At 45.1% G+C, this 22,005-nt stretch overlaps 1 protein-coding gene across 1 annotated transcript in view; it reads right to left on the bottom strand.

Annotated features, from left to right (window-relative positions):
* Positions 1-4,962: 4,962 nt before the first annotated feature.
* CDH12 (cadherin 12) overlaps positions 4,963-22,005 on the bottom strand; it is a 309,761-nt gene continuing 292,718 nt past the window's right edge. The window contains exons 9-11 of the mRNA XM_084850557.1: positions 17,037-17,154; positions 10,299-10,550; positions 4,963-6,126 (exon numbers count right to left, since the gene is read on the bottom strand). Coding sequence (XP_084706683.1) covers positions 5,627-6,126; positions 10,299-10,550; positions 17,037-17,154 — 870 coding nt within the window. The 3' untranslated portion in view covers positions 4,963-5,626. The remainder of the gene's footprint in view (positions 6,127-10,298; positions 10,551-17,036; positions 17,155-22,005) is intronic.

Below are 22,005 nucleotides of genomic sequence, written 5' to 3'. Positions count from 1 at the left end.
CTGTTTCTGTAAGTGGCAACAGCTAAGCATGGCAGAGAATTCCGCCATGGATCTCAGTGAGGCCGAATGCCAGCACATTCGGCCCCCCAAAATCCATGGTGGAACGAAACCCCACCCCACCCTGCGAAATAGGCCCGGAATGGAGCACCTACCTGCTGCCATCTGCGGCCGCCATTTGCTTCTTCCATATAGCCGTGATAGGCTACATAAATACTTACGTAGCCTATCATGGCTAATGCAGGGATGCCATTTGCGTCCCTGCGGAAGCCGTGATAGGCTATCAAAGTATTTACATAGCCTATCATGGCAAAACTAAGGGAATGCAAATGGCGGCAGCTACGGTGGCCGCCATTTGCGTTCCCTTTTTTTCCTGCCGTGATAGGCTACGTAAATATTTACGTAGCCTATCACAGCAAAACAGAGGGGCACAAATGGTGTAGTGGCCGCCATTTGCGCCCCTCTGTTTAGCCGTGATAGGCTATTTAAATATTTAAGTAGCCTATCACGGCAGAAAAAAAAGGGAATGCAAATGGCGGCTGCCGTAGCCACCGCCATTTGCGTTCCCTTTTTTTTTTTTGCCGTGATAGGCTACATAAATATTTACGTAGCCTATCACAGCTTCTGCAGGGACACAAATGGCGTAGGGGCTTCCCTGCTTTAGCCATGATAGGCTACATAAATATTTACATAGCCTATCATGGGCTGGCGTAGGGACGCAAATGGTGTCCCCTACACAGGCCATTTGCGTCCGCCCCAGCCCAGCAGCGGCTGGAGGCCCCGCTGCGGGTTGGCCCGGCCAGCAGCTCCGCAGCCTGGCCGCGGAGCGGAGCCAACCGGGCAGGATTGCAGGGGGGAGGAACGGATCACCTCTCCCCCTTTGAGGATTCCGGGGGGAGGAATGGATCACCTCCCCCCACCTACGGAACCCGGCGGAGCCAGGTAAGTGGGGTTTCGTACACCCCTAGCAACAGCATCGACTGTGTTGTGGCTTTCACTTTTCTGAGGCAGAATTTTTGATTTCTTTTGGTGGTATTTTTGAGCTTCCCTAATCACTGCAAGGTGGCTGAGGGTGCTGTATGTGTTTTCTTTCTCTATCACACATCTTTCCATTGCTCTTCAGCCTTCCAGGACACCTGTACTTTCTGAACTGAAAAAGCCCCATGGGAGGAATTTCCTCATGATGTCCTCCTCATGCTGGCTTTAACTGAAGTACAGGAAGCCAAGGAGGCTACTGCATGATGACAGGCAAGACACTCATGCACACCTCCTGAGCCACCTCACAAGTAAGGTAAGCACAAGAACCCAGAACCTAACCCATGAGAATTCCTCTGAAACTTCTCCTTTGAATTTATTTTCAAAAGCCATTTCTTTTCTATCAAATTGATTGAGAATGACTGAAAAAATGTGGGAGATTTTTTTTTTTTTGGCACAGTACTAGTAGAGACCAGTGCCCAATATGTGCATGTCTAAGAAATAAACTGCAGTTTATTTGAGAGATACAAAGATCTGAAAGTTTTTATCTGGAGTTAGCTAAAAACATGGGTGCACAGGCAGATGGGGCTGCCCAAGTCGCTCCCTGGAACTCTGAAGTAGGTTGTCCTATCTGCTTATGCTTTATGATGTGCTTCTTCTACCATATACTATGAAGGGAGACACCATAAGTCTCCAGTGCTCTTCTGAACCAAAGGGAATTAAACTCCACAGTCCTCCTCCTTGAACTTTATACTGCATCTCCCCCTCCTCCTCTTCCTCCTCCTCTTCATCTGTATAGGACTTTCAAGAGTTCAAAGTACTTTGTATACATTATCTAGTTGCAATCCTTACAACATCCCTGTAAGATAAGTCACTGTTATTCTCCACCCATACTGCATATGAGGGGGACTGAGTCTGAGAGAGTGACTTGTCTATAACACAGGCAAGTTCACTGCAGAGATGAGATTCCAATCAAGGATTTCCTAATTTGCATTTCAGGCTCTTAGACAGAACACTACACCTTAACTGTAACTACCCTTTTCAAATCTGTGCATATGCTGTATAAGTGTAGAACATAAGGATCTATGATTTAGTTGAATCTACTGCTGTGAAAGCTTTGGTGATGTCAGTTATTGTTGGCATTGAATATCTTCTGGAATGATTGAAGTTATAGACAAATCCATATAAGTTACATCTATTGATAGCTATTATGCAGGGTAGATTAATGGAACCCCTATGTATAGGTGGAGTACACCAGTTGGTGGAGGCCATTATCTCCATGCCTTGCTTGTGCGCTCCCATAAGTATCTTGCTGCTTGCTGTTCAAGACAGAATGTTGGGCTAGATGGACCTTCTTCTAATTCTGTAAGGCACTTCTGACCAGGGATGGATGAACCCACCACTGTCTGGTATCAGTGGGCACCCGCTGAAGTGCTGCCCCTGCTTGAGCCCCCACAAGAAGCTCGCCAAGCCACCCGCACTCACCCTGGATCCCATCTGTGAGCGTCCACCATTTTGCTGAGCTTATTTTTCATGGAAAAAGGGAGGTCATTAAAATGTGCATATTTAAATATTCACAAATTCAGGCTGGAAAAGGTTGATATACACAATATTACAGGCATAAATGGAACATGGATGCCTCTAATATTGCATACATCCAGCCCGAATTTACACATATTTAAATATGCACATTTTTAATAACCCTCTTTTTTTGGTTTAAAAAAACAACAACCCCTCAGCAAAATGGTGGCACTTATGGATGGGTCTGGGTGAGTACGGGGAGGGTGCAAGTGGGGCTGAGTGAGGCCAGAGGCTCAGTGGGCACAATCCGGGGGCATGGGTGGGTGAGGAGTCCAACAGACTCCCGGATGCAGTCGGGCATCCACACCATTCCTATTTCTGATGTCCTAAAGAAGCCTATCCCAACCATAGGGCCCCAGAAGTTATTGGACTACAACTCCCATCATCCCTTACCATTGGCTATGCTGACTAGGGATAAAAGGAGTTGTGTACTTCAGCAACACCTTGGGACCCAAGCTTGGAGAAGGCTGCTCTAAAGGCTTGCCATTGGTGGACTATCTCTAGAGGGACAAGGTGTTGCTTCAGCTCCAAGTTGTAGTAACCCAGTCATCTGTACCTTGCAGCAGTTATAGAAAGGAAAGAGTTTCTATGAAAACTCTCCTTACTTCTTCACCTTCCCTGTCCCTCTCACTATCCATCCCATGTCTGCTACTACCTTTTCAATTATAGTGGTCAGACAAACAGCATGGCTGCACCCCAGTCCAAATCTAGTCACTTTCGGAAGGTATTTATGCTGCACCAGAATGTGGAGGAGAACGTGCCCTTGAACACTCTTCCTATTGAAAGCAACGCAGTGTGGATAGACAACATCTACACCCTGATGCATAGAAGCCAATGTGTGCATATGTTTGCCTACACATGAGGATCTCCTGAGATAGATCGGGGCATTAGTCTTGAAGCAATCAGTGCCCACAAGGGCCAAATTCTGATGGTGAAATGCCATCTGGAATATCCCACTTGATTTCTGGTGGATTGATGTTGGGGGCTAAATTGCATGTGAAGGGCTCTACTGGGGCCAAAAATAACATATTTGGATAAAAAAGAATTTTGGCTAACTATTGAGATATAATGGCTTTACTGAACCTGCAGCATAGAGTTGCCATTTAAAAAAAAAAAAAAAAAATCTGGCAAATTATAGGCAGTCCAGCCATTCACTGCACCAATGGAGAACAAACAAAACAAAACAAGGACAATATCAAGGGGCTTATTATTATGTCCAATAGCTTTGGGCATGCACTAACATAATTTCATGTTCATTACATCAGTTATTGGAAAATAAACTCCTAGTAGTCATTAAGGGCACAATCCTATGGCTGCTAGACAGCAGCTAGACGGCCATAGGATTGTTCAGTTCCTGGAAAACCACCTCACTGCTCCCTCCCCCATCACCTTGAAGGTGGTGCAAAGCATCTCTGGGCTCCATGTTCAGATGACCAGTGCAGAGCAGGGCAAAAGGGGGCATTCCCAGGGGCAGGAAGGGGCGGGGAGTGCAGAAGTGTGGGTACGATGCTTCCTATGCATCATCTATGCATCAGATATTCTGGATCTAAGCCATTTAGGGCTTGATACGTAAGCACAGCACCTTGAATTGTGCCTGAACACAGTCAGTGCAGCTGATATGAGACCAGTGTAATGTGGTCAACGAAGTGTGCACCAGAATGCAATCTGGCCACTGTGTTTTTCACTAGCTCCAGTTTCCCCTGCTCCAAAGTCCCACGGCTAGACAGTTGAAATCAGCCATCTAGCCATTGTTCACCCTGTGAACACAGGGTGGCTGAATCATGGAGAAGATCCCCTCCATGGTCCACCCACCCTGCATTGGATAGGTGGTTGCCTCCGAGTTTGGAGGCGGCCACCTCTCCACATAGGATTGCTCCCTAAATTTTTGAATTATCCCTACACAACCATTTCTGTTTTACAACTTCATATTTCTGAAATGGAAAGCAGTGACTGAGTTTTGTCCAAGCATACCATGATGATAATACATTTCATGATGTCTTATGGAAAGAGCTCTGGAAATATGGATAGCCATTAGTCAATCAAATCTATGAACAGGTGGCAACTCTGGTAGCTTACCAACACACAATAGGTGAAAATAAGCTAGGATGAAAAATGAAACAAAAGTGTAACAACCTTTTCATTTGTTTGTTTATAAAAGGAGACTCAGAGAATCCACTCCATCTGACCAAACCCTCCAAAAACACCAGCAACCTCCTCTGAATCATCCAAATGAGAAATTTGTATTCCTTCATCTCTGTCTCTGTCTCTGTCTCTGTCCCTCTGTCTCTCTCTCTCTCTCTCTCTCTCTCTCTGTCTCTCTTTAATTATTGAAAAAGTGTAACATTGTTATGAACATTTTAAATATTCATTGATTTTAGTTTAAGACTGTGGGCTTTACAACTTCAATTGGAACAACAGGTTTTTATTTTTATTTTATTTCTGTGTGAAGTGTAGGCATAAGAAATGTGTTGTCCTGGCAGACAATTTGTTTCCCTGGTTAAAAAACAAAAACAAAACAAAACCCAGAACCAAACAGAACACAAATTGCAGTTACTGGACAGACAGATTCCAGCCATTGTTCTACACTTTTGTTTTAAAAGAATCAGATGTCTGCATGTGGCTATTGCTTCTCGGCATAAAAGCGAATATTATCCTCCCTTTTATGTCTCTTTTCCTTAGCTCCGTCGCTGCAGTCATTTCCACTTTAAATGGTAAGAGTTTCAATAGGCACTTCAGTGGAATTAAGAAAAATCTACCACTCTTCCACCATGATGCCGGAAAGCTATCCTTCTTTCTGTGTTGTTGTACCGATAAATTGTAGCTAATAGGCCTGAGATTGTCTCCGTGTGTCTCCAAAGGAATAATAAAAAATAAAAATCAACCAACAACAACAACAAAAAGTCAGTCAAGGATGATCCTTCCCTGACAAATAGGTAAACCAAGATTGACGGTATGATAAATATAGCAACTGACTAGAAACAGCTGCTGTCTCTTATAATCAAAGGAATCTTGTCCTATAAAGCTTGTTTATTTTAAAATTTGTTGTAGGTTTACTTTTCCTCCCCCACCCCAGCTAAGTGACTTTATCAGGGTTATAACTTTCTTCTTCTCCAAACATCTCTGCTAAGACTTTAAAGCGGGGTCCCCAGTCACTCAGATAGTCGTAATCCTGGTCTGCCTCGGTTGCAAGCGAATCTATAGAGCTGAGAGACTCAGCCACAGATCCATTTCCTTCATAAGCGTACGTCGCTAGTGAGTCATACGGGGGAGCTGAGGGATCCCCATCGTTTTCTCTCAGCCTTTGATTTATGAAATCTCTGATATTTGTGTTGTCCTCTGTGGGCGGTCTTGGCCGAGGTAAGCAGAGAGCATCTGGCTTTATATCCCTCCGTATTTTGTTATCCTCAATTGCTTTTGGATTCCTCAGGGCACCAATGTCGAAAGCCTGCGTGTCCTCTTCACCACCTCCTTCATCATCATAATGGATGACATTGTCTCGGATGTCTTCCTTAGATGTCATGAGGGTGTCTTTTTTCTTCTGCCGTCTCAGTGCTACATACAAAACCACGATGACTAAGAGAAGAGGAGAATGGTAAGTGAAATATGGAAAGAGCCCTGCTTTTTGCCAATAAAACACTGCATCATTTTCTGCTAAAATATTATAAGCTGCATAAATCCATCAACGAAAAATAACATTAACAGAACCCCCTACTTGGGATGGAGTAGAAACTGTGGTTGAATAACTGGCACTTTCTAAACCCTGCTGGCTCACTCCAGCCAGGGCAGAAGATGCAAGGGGCATTTTTACCTTTTTTTCTTTGTTTCACTCCCACTTATTTATTGACATTATCTATTTATACATTTAAAGTCACCTTTCAGACCAAATATGGCCCCCCAAGGCAGTTTAAAATTAAAGCTGAAAACAATTTAAAAATGTTAAGGAATGATTTTAAAACTTAATGTTTAAAAAACCAATTAAGAAACCTGAAAGCACCACCACCCAAAGCAGAATTTAGAGCAGGAGAGAATCTTAAAAACAGAGTGCGGAGCGAATACATTTAACATGCCAAAAAGCCATGTGGAACAAAAAACTGTTGAACAGTGCACCTAAAACTGAACAAAGACGGGGCCAGTTTAACCTCTCTTGAAAGAGAATTCCACAGAGCGCTACCACAAGGAAGGCCCTGTCCCATGTTCCCACCAGTCTAGCTTCTCTTGGTGGTGGGATACATAGAAAGGCATCTCAAAAGGATCTTAAACTAAGTGAAGGTTCATATGGAAGGAGCCTTTCAGATATCCTGGATCTAAGCCATTTAGGGCTTGATACATAAGCACAGCACCTTGAATTGTGCCTGGACACAGTCAGTGCAGCTGATATGAGACCAGTGTAATGTGGTCAACTAAGTGTGCACCAGAATGCAATCTGGCCACTACGTTTTTCACTAGCTCCAGTTTCCAAACACCCTTCAAGGGCAGCCACATGGAGAGTGCATTGCAATCATCTCAATGGGAAGTGATTAAAGCATGGATCACTGTGGGTCATTGACACCAATAGGAGGGATATTAGTATGCCAGGTCCAGAGCTAGTGCAGTTCCTGGAAAATTTCTTCATAATCAGGATGAAAATAATTTGAGGTTAAAATGGGAGAAACTGAAACAGAAAGGTTTGTCCATCCAGGTCAGAGGTCTTTGAGCACTTAGCTCTTAAAATCTGAATTTATTTAAATCCCTCCATATTCAATCATGTATGTAGTGCTGAATTAAGCTACCACTTTTTTTCTGACAAGCTCCTCATCTCTAACAGCTACATGGAATGTAGCCAATGTGGTCCTTTCTGGGCTAGGGATAGCTGTACCTATTGAATTTGGTGCACATGGGTGAGAATTTTGTTTCAGTTTTGATAAGAATTTGCCAAAATTCACAAATGTCTTCAGGCTCGGATGGCCTTCTCTCTGTCCCATCAGCCAGGACAGCTAGACTGGTGGGGATTAGGGAAAGGGCCTTTTCTGTGGTGGCCCCCACTCTGTGGAACTCCCTCCCTAGGGAACTCTGTCATGCCCCCTCTTTAATGAGCTTCCGTCATGCATTAAAAACGTGGCTGTTCAAGCAGGCATTTGGGGTGGGTTAGTGTACTTTAGAAAATGTTTTTATTGTAGAATTTTATTGTTTTAAACTGTTTTTATTGTATGTTGTACATCGCCCAGAGTGGCTGGGTGAACAGCCAGATGGGCGATTAATAAATTTAATAATAAATAAATAAATATTCAGGATGGAAAAACTTGAGGTGTGTGTGTGTGTGTGTGTGTGTGTGTGTGTTTTAAATGAATGTGTTGGACAAAAAAAAAAAACGGACAGATTTGTCCATCCTAGTTCCTGGCCCTTGTTCTGGGCATTTGGGGGAAACAAGGGGGAATAGGATCTTGTGAATCCATGCCCTCCCCTGACACACCCAGAATGCCCCAGTTCTGGCCCCACCATCATTGCCCTGTTTCTGGCCTTCTACCATCCACCATGTTGGAGTAGTCTTTGCCCGCAGACCTTGCTCTCCTTGGGCAAATTCCACAGCAACCTATGGCTGATGACTTTGTGGCCTCCCACCCAGGTAATGACCTGCCCTGCACCTGCTTAATTTCTCATTCAGTGCATTCCTGTACATATCTATTCAGAATGACATCCCACTGAGTTCAAAGGGGCTTGCTTCCCGGTAAGTGGTTATGGGATTGCAGCATTAGCCATTATGCTATACTAGCTCTCACATGTACTAACAAGCAATATCAGTGATCAAATATAGCACCAAGCCTGCCAGTTTTTAATTATCAGTTGTTTCTAGGGATGTCAGAGAATTCTGCAACGGATCTCAGTGAGGCTGAATGCCAGTGCATTTGGCCCCCCAAAATCCATCGCAGAACAAAGCCCCTGCCCCCCCCACAAAAGGCACGTGGGACAAAGTCCCCGCTGCCCCCACCCCACGAAAGGTGCACGAAATGGAGCACTTACCTGCTCCCGTCCGCGCTACTTTGCGAATGGCGGCCATCCTGGCCGCCATTCGCTTCCTCCTCTTCCTAGCCGTGATAGGCTACATAAATACTTACATAGCCTATCACGTCTAATGCAAGGATGCCATTTGCGTCCCTGTGGAGGCCATGATAGGCTATATAAGTATTTACATAGCCTATCATGGCAGGGGGAAAAAACACCCAGCGTACGCAAATGGTGGCAGCTACCACCATCTGCATACGCTGGGGTTTTTCCCCCTGCCGTGATAGTCTGCATAAATATTTACATAGCCTATCATGGCTCAATACAGGGACGCAAATGGCGGTGGCTACGACAGCCACCATTTGCGTCCCTGCAGAGCTGCCCAATGGCCGGATATCCGTTTGTGGGCGGCCAGAGCCGGCTGGTGGCTCCGCGGCTTGGCCACGGAGTGGAGCTGGCTAGGCAGGATTCTGGGGGGGGGGACTGGATTGCCTCCCCCCCGTTGAGGATTCCAGGGGGAGGGACGGAGTGCCTCCCCCCAACCGCGGATTGCCCGGTGCAGAGCCAGGTAGGTGTTTCGTACATCCCTAGATGTTTCTCAGACATCAGCCTTTGTGTCACATCAATTTGACATAATGCTTCAGACTGACATCCACAAGCAGTGATTCAGGTGTGGGCATTTGTGTTATGTTCAGCCATAAAGCCTGATGCAAAGAATTCACTCAGTGTCTCTGACATTTATCTGTATTCCTCTGCTACTCCTTTTCTATCTGTGTAATGTAATGGCTCTCCTTAATTTGTTTTTGCATCTGAAGATAACCATCAGAGGATCATCATCAGCTGGACATAGATAGTGATATACTGCAATATACACAGAACAACTAATGGGTTTTCAAGTGATTATTGCTCATTTCTTACCTACACTCACTTTTAATTACATTCAGCATTTAGCACATTACCCCCTTTTATGTCACAGTGAGCAAAACCAGTCCCTAAAACTCTACAACATAGCCTCCTCTGCTCTTCTGGGAATGGATTTTTGTAAAATGTCTGGAGGAATCCAGTGGACACTGACAGAATCTATCCGAGAGCATACAAGCACATCTGGTATTTGAGGATCCCTTCTGAGCCTAGCCTATATGGCTGTCCTCAGGAAAACTCCTTGAACCCAAGGATGTGCTCATTGACTTTCTCCAAATTCCACCTCTACACTCACGCTGACTCATGTCTGTATCTGATTGTAAGCTGGGGGGGTGGGGGGAGTTGCATTAAAATTCGTATATATTCTGTGCAATTTCCCCCCCCCATGCAAACACCAGTTGTGCATGTTTTTGAAATGTACACATTATCTCTCATTCATTAACATGTTTTGTATACATTTCCCAAAAGTACACGGCTTTTCACGTGCATTTTTCAAACATAATATTTTGTTTGTTTCACAGATTGCTTCGCAAGCTCAAAAATGTATGGACTTCAACCACAGGTTGCATTCGGGTCTGTATTCGGTAGCAGCCAGGTGGTGTGGACTGGGTAAATCCTGGTCAAAAACAAACGACAACATATTTCTCATGCATCCCTACCTGAAACCAGCTTACAGGGCCTGACTTCTCAGCACAACCAGAGGGCATCTGAGTCAGCCTCCCTTTATGTGTCTCATGTAACCTCTCTCCAATGTGACATCTTGTCACTTGTTCCATTTGGGAGGGACTGGCACCAAATATGTTTTGTCAGTGAGATGCATTTTATGTAAAAGGGGAGACACCAACCTAGGAGGATAACAATGCACAGCAAGATTGCAATCAAGGCTCCCGTGCTGAGTCCCACTGGCAGAAAGATGGCTTCAACATTGCAAGAGAGGATGGTGCCATCAGAGTCACATCGGCACACCCGGATCGTCATTGTGCTCGTACTGCTTTGTATGGGGTAACTGCTGTCTTCTATCACAACTGGAAGGAAATAGAGTTCTTGCTGCCGACGGCTGTACCCACTTTTTCTGGCCACAATTCCAGCGGTGTTGTCTGAAAGAAAAGAACATTCAGGGTAAGACTGTTGCTCTGTTCCTAAGCTTCATGATTCAGAAATGGTAAACACTGTCTTGAGCACTGTTTGTAGTGGAGAGGCTGGATATCAATGTAATAAATAAATAAAAGGCTGGGAAACTCTGGCTTGACTTGAACATTGCAGCTTCTGTGTAGCTGCCACTGAAAACAGCAGGCCCGCATCTCCTCTCCCCCCCAGTAGCATCAGCTAATACAAAATGTGTGTGATGTCATCACATTGTGAGTTTCTCCACCTGCCCAGGCAGAAGCTAGTAAGGTGGAATGGAGCAGGGGAAATTTGCCATCACACCACATATTCTGTATTACCAGACATTAGATGGGAAAGAAGAACAGGAGATACAGAGCTTCGAGTTGCAACCTTACATCCCTTTTAAATCCGAAGTTCTCGCCTCTGTCAATATCCAGAATCACTGGGACACTTTCCTTGTTCCATCTTTACTGAAGCATTACCATTCAAATCAGATGTGGCCCCTTTGCCCTTCCCTGGGCAAATGGTAATTATCATGGCTCTTGCAACTACAAACCAATTCAGTTTGGCAGTAAGCTTGTCAGAGCAGGCAAAAGTGTGGCAGGGGAAGAAAAAGACGAGAGGCATCACATTAGCAGGGGATATTCTCTCTTCCATATCTCTGCTTTTGTGTTTTTCCTCGGGTCTGCTTGGATGCCCTCCAACTGCTGTGATTTTTTCATGCCGTTCTCCAGTGGGAAGAGAAACATGGCTTTCTTGTTTTTCCAGTTTCCACTAGAGGCACCTTTAAAAAGGCAGGAAATCTTCCCCAACCCTGCACCTGTTCAGAAGAGATGATTAAGAAATGTCCCACCAGAAATCACACTAGACACTTGATACCATTAGTACGTTTGCCAGTATGTATCTGAGTAAGGTGAGTGCAGGCCTCCATGTGTGGTGTTTTGCCACTTTCCCCAATAGGAGCTGGGTTATCGCAGCTTTTCCCTGAATCAAAGAAACCCATTGAGGAAGAAAACTGATGTAAAGATTAAAAGGATTAAGCAGGAAGCGAGATTAGAAACCAATTTGCTGGCAGGTCTGATTGGGATTGCCTGTGGCGCTCTCTCCTGCTCTATTATCTCTCCAACACTCTCTAGTTCACAGCATCTCCCACAATATTACATGTCTGTCTCTACTGGATGTTTGAGGATTTATTTATTTATTTATTTTGCTTCCCTCTTTGAATGTTGCTGCAAAAGCATTGAAAGATGAAGCAATACACCTTATTTCCTTGCAGATAGGTCTAGTTCTCACTGGAATCATCAGTTGCCGAGTACCTGATGACAAACTTTTTTGAGGGGGGTGGAACCCAGTGGTAGATGTTATGACATGATATGCTAGTCTTCTACGGTTTGCAAACCAGTTAGGCTAGTGTACATGCGTGTTAAGTAGTGATGGGTGAGAAATTTGTTCCTTCAAGGTGTTTTGTTCTTTACAGATTTATCCAGTTTGTACTAACTGAGACTTGAAGCACAGAGGCAGAGTTATGAGCTGAAATCCACATTTTTGTGAGCTTTGTGATGCAGCTTGTCTTGGGGAAAATGCACTCAAAAATATGTGCATTTGGGAAAGGTGCATACAAAATGCACATATTTGAGAAACCTGTGCACAGAATTGCCTCTCAGAAATGTGAAATACTCAGGGAAAGTGTGTACATTTAAAAAAAAATATGCACAAAAATGTGTACGTTAGGAAAAATATGCACTGAAAAAGGACAAATTTCCATACAGATAGATAGATCTCAAATTTATGCAGAAATGGGATGAAATGAGCTTGATTTTAAAAATCTGACAATCTCAGTGAGACCAAGATTGATGGATCTATTCATCACTACAAAGGAGCCTGTCTAGAATGGACTCTGGGGTTTCACATTCCTTAAATTAGCTTTTCATCCCCCTCCAGTCAAACTTCATTCCCATGATGATGATGATGTGTTATAATCTCAGTGGCAAGTGGTTGTATGGTGCTCATTAATTATCAGACAGAACCATTTTCTCTTGGTTTGTTCATTCATTTGAGACATTTTTACCCTGCTCTTCAGCTGAAAAGGCACACAGACTAGCTTACAGAACAATAATAATAATAAAAAACAAGCCAGTCCCCATGGCTTACAATCTAAAAGGCATAACAAAAAAGGAAGGAGGAATGGGGAGGGAGGAGGAAAAAAGCAATCTCATGCATCTGTTCTCAAAGTTCAGTTCTTATCTCAACCAGCTGCCCTGGAATGGAAACAGTTCCAGTAGCATGATGGCTACTGCTAGGTGACCGATGAAGGAGAAAAAGATCCAAAGGCAACTGATTTATCTGCAGAGACAATGGAATAGCCCTACTTCTCCTCTCTCCCTCTTTCTGCAGTCTGATGAAATGGCCACAGGCATTGCCACAAGAGTTAGGATGAAATATTTGATTATGTTTAGACAGAAAAAAAAATGGTCCAACAAATCCCATGGATGGCTAAGGAATCCTGGGAGTTCTAGGGCTTTTTTCTGTCTAAACATGCATAGGATTGCATCCTAAAATTCTTGGTTGGTAACAGCTTTTGCTTATCTCATTCAGCTTCATTATTTTGATGATGAAATGATGGCTCTTAACCTGACAGAGACTGGCTCAGGGAGTTTATAACTGTAGTTGTTTTGAATGTGTGACCATGAGACCCTGATACTCTATTGCAAACATGTCCAACCACGTAAGCTAAACTTCAGTTGACCAGCACGCCAGTCATGCATGGTGGCCTGCCTACCTCTCCCAATATAGTGAGAGGCCAGTAGAGATGCTTGGCAAATCTGATATTTGCAAATTCTGATATGAATGAATTGACCTGATCCACCTCCTGCACTAATGTGCAGATCAAAATGTAGCTGTTCATCAGTCTCATGTTTATCTGAATCTTGCAAGGCAGTTCTTGACACACGCACCCCCCAAAAAAAATCAAAATGTATTTAAAAGTAGGTATTTTGATATAAAATATGTTTAAAATAAATATTTAGATTTGCATTTAAATGTGAATTCCATGCACAAGTTTTAAAACATTTGTTGGTTAATGCAGAAGCAGGATGGAACACAAGTGACCAGAAACAGAGTAATTTGTCCATCCATACAGGTCCATGGCTATGACTAGTGTGTTTAGCTGAGAGTGTTGCACAACATGCAGGTCTGCTCTGTTGGCCAAACCACATTCTTTTTACTGTGAAAAAGTGCTCTGGCTAATTGTGCACCTTTCTGATAGGTGCCATATAACCAAACTGTTCTGACATTACATTTAGTCTTAAGTATAAATATTGAGATTGTGAAGCCACAGGATAGATTAACTTGACATGATTCTGCAGGACCCTAACCATCCTTTCTATGATCTTCCTCTATGCCAGGAGTGGGCAACTTGTGGCCCTCTAGATGTTTTGGCCTATACCTCCACAATCCCTCACCATTGTCTATGCTGACTAAGGTTGATGGGAGTAGTAGGTCAAAACATTTGGAGGGCCACAAGTTTCCCACCCCTGATTTTTGCCCCTCCCTCCCTCCCTCCCTCCCTCCCTCCCTCCCTCCCTCCCTCCCTCCCTCCTATATGTTTAGTAAATGTCACAAAACCAACTATGGCTAAGGAAGCTACTTGAGGGCTCAGGAAAAATTCCATAAATCTGAACAATTTTCCATCGATTAATCCAAAACTGCGGTGGTTGTTTAGGCAGGAATAGTTACCAACATCTTCACCTGTATTATATCTCCCCTACTCCCTTGAATTGGAAGGCTTCTCAATAATGCTACAGCCACCACTGGGGGAACTCAGCATTTCTATGTGTATACATCAGTGAACCCTAGCATTTCTTTTCTGTCAAACACAGCTCTCACCCCTCTTGCCCAGCATCTGAGAAACAGTGACACAATGAAACAATTCTAGGGTTGTCAGATAATTCTGCCACGGACTCCAGTGAGGTCGGATTAGGGATGGCGGAGAATTTCTCCCCGAAACTTCGGGGGGCCGAGCGCCAACGTGTTCGGCCCCCCGAACAAGTTTCGGGGAGAAATCCTCCACCCCCCCGCCCCCCGCCCCCCCCCGGGACGGGACTTACCTTCCCTGAATGTCCCTCCCGGTGGTGGGTCCGGCTGGCGGTTAGTCCGGTGTTCGAGCGGGGTGGGAGCGGCAGCCGGTCTTTCGATCGGCTGCCGCCCCCGCCATTGCAATGAAAGAAAAAAAAAAAACACGTCCCCTGATAGGCTACGTGACGATTCACGTAGCCTATCACGGCAAGATTTGCAAAGTCAGCCGTGATAGGCTACGTGAATCGTCACGTAGCCTATCACGGGTGACTTTAAAAAAAAAAAAAAAGTGTGTACGGATAATGGCGGCCCCCATAGGGAGCCGCCATTCGCGTTCCTTATTTGGTCGCTGTAGTCTACGTCAATGTTTACATAGACTACGGCGAAAATAAGGGCAATGCTATTTGCGTTGCCCTTATTTTCACCGTAGTCTACGTAAACATTGACGTAGACTACAGCAACTAAATAAGGAACGCGAATGGCGGCTCCCTATGGGGGCCGCCATTCGCGTACGCGCTTTTTTTTTTTAAGTCACCCGTGATAGGCTACGTGACGATTCACGTAGCCTATCACGGCTGACTTTCCAGATCTAGCCGTGATAGGCTACGTGAATCGTCACGTAGCCTATCAGGGGACTTTTTTTTTTTTTACTTTCGTGTTCGCGGCCGGGGGAGGCGGGAAGCCTCCTCCCCGGCCTGAATTTCGGCCAGGCGAGGCGGGAAGCCTCCCCCCCCGGCCTGAATTTCGGCCGGGCAAGGCGGGAAGCCTCCCCCCCCGGCCTGAACTTCGCGGGGGGAGCAGCGAAGCGCTCCCCCCCACCGCGAAAAAGCTGCGAGAAAAGGTAAGTGACTTTCGTTCACCCCTAGGTCGGATTCTTTAGAATCCGCCCCCTGCACTCCATGGCGGAACGGCCTCCCGCCCCCCCCACAGAATCCCCCCAGGATGGAGCTTACCTGGGGTGGATGCAGTAGCAGCAGCTCCGGTGGCGTCGGCTCTGGCGGCAGCTCCGGCTGGTCTCCCGGCCAGCCGCTGCTGGGCTGCTGCAGCTGCAAATGGCAGGCATAGCAGCTGCCATTTGCATGCTTGCAGGCAGCCATGATAGGCTATGTAAGTATTTATGTAGCCTATCACGGCAAAGAGCAGGGACACAAATGCGGCCGCTACGCCATTTGTGCCCCTGCTCTTTGCCGTGATAGGCTACTAAGTATTTACGTGGCCTATCACGGTAAAGGAGGCCACGGAAATGGTGTAGCAGCTGCCATTTGCATTGCTGCCTTTACTGTGATAGGCTATGTAAATACTTACGTAGCCTATCACGGCAAATAGCAGGGGCGCAAATGGCATAACAGCTGCCATTTGCGTCCCTGCTTTAGCCATGATAGGCTACGTAAATATTTAGGTAGCCCATCACGCGCTACCATAGGGATGCAAATGGCATCCCCTACACAGGACACCATTTGCATCTGCACCAGCCTGGCAGCAGCTGGATGCCCTGCTGCAGATCGGCCCAGCTGGCAGCTCTGTGGCATGGCCATGGAGTGGAGCTGGCCAGGCAGGATTGTGGGGGGGAGGACCGGATTGCCTTACCCCCCTTCAAGGTTTCCAGGGGGAGGAACTGATCACCTCCCCACCCCAGTAGATGCCCCGACCGGAACCTGGTAAGGGATTTGTACATCCCTAAACAATTCTCTTTCTCTCTCTTGTTCACATTCTCAGGATTGGATCATCATTCCCCTTCACAATCAACACCACAAAGATACAAAGCTTCAGGCTAATATGACTTTATTTTGCTAGAGACTAGCATATCTACAAATGCAGATTCAAGGAAGCTCTCAGACTACTTTAGGCCCTAAACAACTAATCTGTGATTTCTAATCAGAGGAGACAAACCAGAGAGTAGTGAAGTTGCTGACAATTTGCCCGTGAACCTCGCAGCCAACCTTGCTTCACTGTGATGCCCCTCCTCAGGGTAGCTCCTTCCCACATTGGCTTCTAAGAGTGGCTATCTTGGCATAGCGTCTGAGCCCTGTGCCCCTGTCCCTAACTTTTCCCGCTTTGCTTTGTGACATGCCCTAGCATCTCTCAAGTCACATCCCTCTTCCTCCTCCTTCCCAGGAACTTGAGTTCTCACAGTGGAGGGAGGGGGTAGCGTCTCAGCCTGGGCCATCTGTTTGTCAAGGTCTTTGAAGGAATCTCTCCCTGCATCTTGGGGAACTAGGAAAGGTCCCTCCCATAGGCTCTGATCTAGCTGTTCCAACTCTTGATTCAGAATTGGAGCTGTCAGACATCTCAAGGGGCTTGGACTCATCCCTGACACACTTCTGAAGGCATGAGAGTTTCAGCACAAAATAATTGGCACCACCATCTCCTGAAGTAGGAAAACAAGCAAACAAAAATCTTACTTCTGAAATCGTGGACTGTGAAATTTGGTTTTGTAGAAACCTCAGGTGACAGTCGAAAGGAGAACCTTTGCCCAGCAGGTGACAAATCCTTGTCTGTTGCCCCAACAATCTGAATTACCTAAAACCACAATGGAATAAAATTTGAGCATACTGCTCTCACTGAAAAGATAAAAGTTTAATATGATCATCAAATGACACAATAGAAGTAGACAGTGTTGAGTTACACAACACACAGTGGGATATGTGCCATGCCTACTGGGACTTCATTTTTTAACAAGAAATTGCAATAAGGCAAAAATGCACATTAGTTAAAACAAATAAACAAGCATGGGAAGTGGCACAGTTCCTTGGCTTTTGATCTGACTATCTATCCATCCATCTGCTACATAAAAAACCAGCTTTGGTTTGTTTGTTTTATTATGACATGAGACATCAAATTAAAGCACAGACTGGCAGAAATGTTCGTAATTTTGCTAGCATGTCTCCCAAAGCAGCTAAACCCCCAAAAGAGAGAGAGAAACCTAAAGACAACATGGTGTGTAGTCTTTGAAACCTCTGCAGCTATTGGGACATATGGAATTCACTATCACAAGATGTGACCAACTTAAATGGCTTTAAAAGAGGATTAGACAAATTCATGAAGGATAAGGCTATGAATGGCTACTGGTTATGATGGCTACATATTTCCTCCATTTCCTACATATTATGCCTCTGTATACCAGTTGCTGGGGAACGTAAGTGGGAGATGGTATTACACTCATGTCCTCCTTGTGGATTTTCCTTAAGCATCTTGTAGGCCACTGTGGGAACAGAATGCTGGACAAGCATGGCTTTTCTTTTATTCTTCATTGGGCTTCATTTGATTGAAATGAGCATTCACTAGCTATTGGCTCAGCTACTCAGATGTTATGGAATGTTCGTGAACATCCAGCTGCTTGGAATTTTAAAACAACTGTCAGCTCAAAGTGCCTAGGGATAGATGGAGCTATGTGTTGTTTATACAAAGAGAAGTGGCAGAAATGGAAGTAGATAAGACTAGTAAAACGTTGGTCAGCTGTTGGCTGTGTCTGTGGGAATATTGAGCGTGTATGAGTGATATGTGAATGGTGTTTATGATATGTGACTATATGGATTTGAGTACTGCATTTATGAGTAGTGTAAATGGGTGTGGTGGAGAGTGAAAAGGGAATACAAGCAGAAAAGGTATTACAAGCACACACATCCTTGATTCTTTGACACTCTGTACTTGTCCAGATATATTTATGCTTTATAGGAAGTTCAAGATTTGCATGCTGAATTTCCTTAACACCACTGTGCTATTCTGCCTTTGAAAGCCCCATCTGTGGCTGCTTTTAATAAGGTTTAAAAACTATCTGTTTTAACTGAAAACATTTGTGTTATTCACTGATGATGAATATTTGGAAATTTTATTTTGTTGAAACTAGTTTTATTTAAAAATTGTTCATATTATTTTGTTAATATGTTTTATGCTGTAATATAGCATGAGCAGTATGATCCTGAAAGGTGCTTAAGAAATGGATTAAATACCTACCTGCATACATGCATGCACCTCCTAGATGTGCTATGGCCTGAGAAAGTCCACCCTGCCTCCTCTTACAATCTATCTGAGCACTCATCTTCAGGCTTAGAGTCTTTCTCACACGTTGATACTTGGGACAGCAGGTTCAAGTATATGTGGACAACATTACATTGATGTATTTGTTTAAACCCCACTTTTCTAAGAAACAGCTTTGCAAATCAATACATCTTTTAACACAGTTTCTTATTCCTCTGCTTTCTCCTATGTAGGTGAAGGGTTGCCACTCGCTCTTATGGGAAGAATAAAATAAAATGTTGCACTATGGGATAATTGTGGTGGTGGGGCAAACCTGTACAGCACCACCTGACATAAGATGCCCTGGCCTTCAGTGGCTGGTGCCTCATTCTGGTGTGCAATATGTGTCTGTGCATACAAAGACCCCAGATATCCCCACAAAACACACTGAGACCAAGAAATGGAGAGGGAGAAAATGAGAGAAAAGGAGAGAGACAGAGAGAATGAGTCCAGGAAACAAAATTGCCATTGTTTCCCTTACCAACTCCTTGAGTTGGACCCTTGCAGGGCAGTGTCATGCCCCGACTGGAGGAATCCTCCTCAGAGGAGGAGCTAGAGGCCCCAGAAGACCAGGGCACCCCAGACCAGGGACTGCCACCCACAGGAGCCTGAATCCTTGGGGGAAGTGGTTGCAGGGCCATCCGTGTCAGGAGAAAGGGACTCTGCCTCTGAGGCAGAGGTTGAGCCACCCCCTGATCCTTGGGAGTGTTGTTGCCTCAATTGGCAGGCTAGTAGGGCTCCTGTGTGAAGGAGTGCTTGCTTCCAGAGAAGTTCTCCTCAGGAGAAAGGGACTCCTCAGGGGTAGGCTCTGGAAAGGGAGCTCTGATTGCTGCAGTTGAGCTCTGGGTGAGGCCCAGCTGGCTTTGGTCTTAAAAGCCTATTCTAGAAATCCAGCCAGTGGTGGAACAACTTGGTTCATTCAGTCTCTGCTGTATACCTTTCCTCTTGGACTGTGCCCTGTGATTGATGCTCTGTTTACTGATCTTCTGGACTGGCTAATGACCCTGCCTCTGGACTGTGTGATGTACCTGACTGAGTTACTGTGTTTGACCTCCTGCTTGTTACCTTGACTACTCCTGCTGCTGCCTGATCCTTATTGCCTGCCTGACTGTGTTTTGACCTCTGCCTGGATTTTGACCACTCTTGCCTTAGCCTGAACTTCTTTGGACTGAAACCCGTGTACTTGACCATTTGCTTGCCAACTTGACTGATCTATGGCATCATTGTAAGTTTGTTTGCTTACAAACAGCCAAGACTTGATCTAGAGCAGGACAGGCAGGGGTATTGAACCTCTTTCAGCCTGAGAGCCGAATTCAATTTTGGTGGTGGTTGGGGCAAAAAAAACAAAACAGGGTGGGACCAAAGCAAAGGGAACAGGAGCAACATACCGAAACCACCAGCATATTGTAGCTTAAAGCTCTTAGTGCCCAGAACTAAGTTTCAGGAGAGGCACTTCAAGCTTTTAGAATGGGGGAAAAAATGCACAAAAGCTGAGAAACCATGAAATAAACGGTAGCTGGGGGAGAGTGGATGGAGCCAGAGGATGGGGTGTGGCCATCTCGGGAACGCTGGAGGTCCATATCCCAGGTGTGTCAGAATTGACCCATTGGCCTGAGGTTCTACATTCCAGCTGTATCTCTTTGTATGTAGCACAGTGCATTTGCTGTAACATATCTATGTATTAAGTGTCTCACAGAAACAAATGTTGTAAAGGGGGCAAATGTCATATAAGAAGATTCCATGGGCAATTTTTTTTAAGAAACCAGTTACTGTCTATGCAGAGGAGATGGATATATATATATATTCATTTGCCATAGGTATATTTACTAAACTCACAGAAATGTTGAGGCTGCAAATCCCATCTCCTTTGGGCCATCATTTGGAATGAGCTACCAACAACAACAAAAATGTTATGCCTGGGGCCTTGGAACTCTCCATTTGATTCTGCAGAGTTTATAAAAAACAACTATATAGTAGAGTATAACAGGCCAGATTTTGTTGCCTTTATTACCACTGAGCGGCAGCTCATGAACTGTAGTGCTCGGGGGAACTGTTAATGAGGAAGGGAGAAAATGTGCAAGACAAGGTAGTGAGGGTTAGCAGATTTTATACCTGTCGTATATTGTGTGTTTATATTTCAGTCTGCTAACATTTCACCCATCCTGGCAAGGAAATTGCTGTCTTTTATGAGTTGTGTTCCCAGATAAGGAACTTGCGATCATACTGCCTAACTTCAGTGGATTCCCAGAGGCCAAGTGTACTGGTGGCTGAATGTATTTTTTTGAGAGTCATGGTTAATTTGCAGAACATTCACTTCACTGTCCATTAAGGTGTCCACTGTATAAGAAATACAGTTAATACGAGATAGACTTTCCACCCACCAAGCCAAATGTGCCTACCACCCATATATTACAGCCAGCCAGGTGCTTGACATATGCTCTGTTTTGGCAGGCAGCTAAAACAGGAGGTTTACTGATCCTTTGATAGGGTGCCGTGCATAGACAGCAGGCCTGTGTTTGGCTTGGAGGGTCACAACATATGCATGCCTGATTTTTTTTAAAAAAATGCAGGTGAGTATTGTTGTGGTACTATGGATAATGATGGGAGTTGTGAGATAGGATGTGGACAAGATGCTTGGAGGAGCAAGGCCAGCCACTTCTTCATCAGACCTGCATCTATCTTGGCTGATAAGAGCTGCTAGACGAGGGCTGGCCCACTGAGTGGTGGAGGGTGTAAACACTTCTTGAAAAGAGGGTTATGTTTCAACTCCTCTGAAAGAAACTGCTGTAAAACCTCCAGAAGCCTTCCTTGGATTCTGCCACCCTCAATAATTATAGACCAGTTTCTAATTTTCCTTTTAAAAGAGAGGAGGTGGCACAGCTCCAGGCTTTCTTCGATGAAGTTGATTATTTGGATCCTTTCCAATCTGGGTTCAGGTCTGGTTTGGAGATAGAAATAGCCTTGGACATCTTTGTGGATAACTAGGGATGTACGAAAGCCACTTACCTTTTCGCAGGGGTGCTTTGCGGTGGGGGGGAGGCGCTTCGCTTCTCCCCCCGAAGTTCAGGCGTGCGGGGGGAGCCGTCCTGTCTCACCTGGCCAAAATTCAGGCTGGGGGGGAGGCTTCCCGCCTCGCCCGGCCAAAATTCAGGCCGGGGAGAAGCGCCCCGTCTCCCCAGCCGCGAAACAAAGTCTAAAAACAAACAAACAAACCCCGTGATAGGCTATGTAACGATTTACGTAGCCCATCACGGCTAGATTTCCAAAGTCAGCCGTGATAGGCTACGTAAATCGTTATGTAGCCTATCACGGGTGACTTTGGGGGGAAAAAAAAAAGCGCGTACGCAAATGGCG

This window comes from Heloderma suspectum, chromosome 4 (genome assembly GCF_057233095.1).
Source record: "Heloderma suspectum isolate Gila_16-S chromosome 4, 16-S_ref, whole genome shotgun sequence".
Lineage (NCBI taxonomy): Eukaryota > Metazoa > Chordata > Lepidosauria > Squamata > Helodermatidae > Heloderma > Heloderma suspectum.
This window is presented reverse-complemented; position numbering and strand designations above follow the sequence as displayed.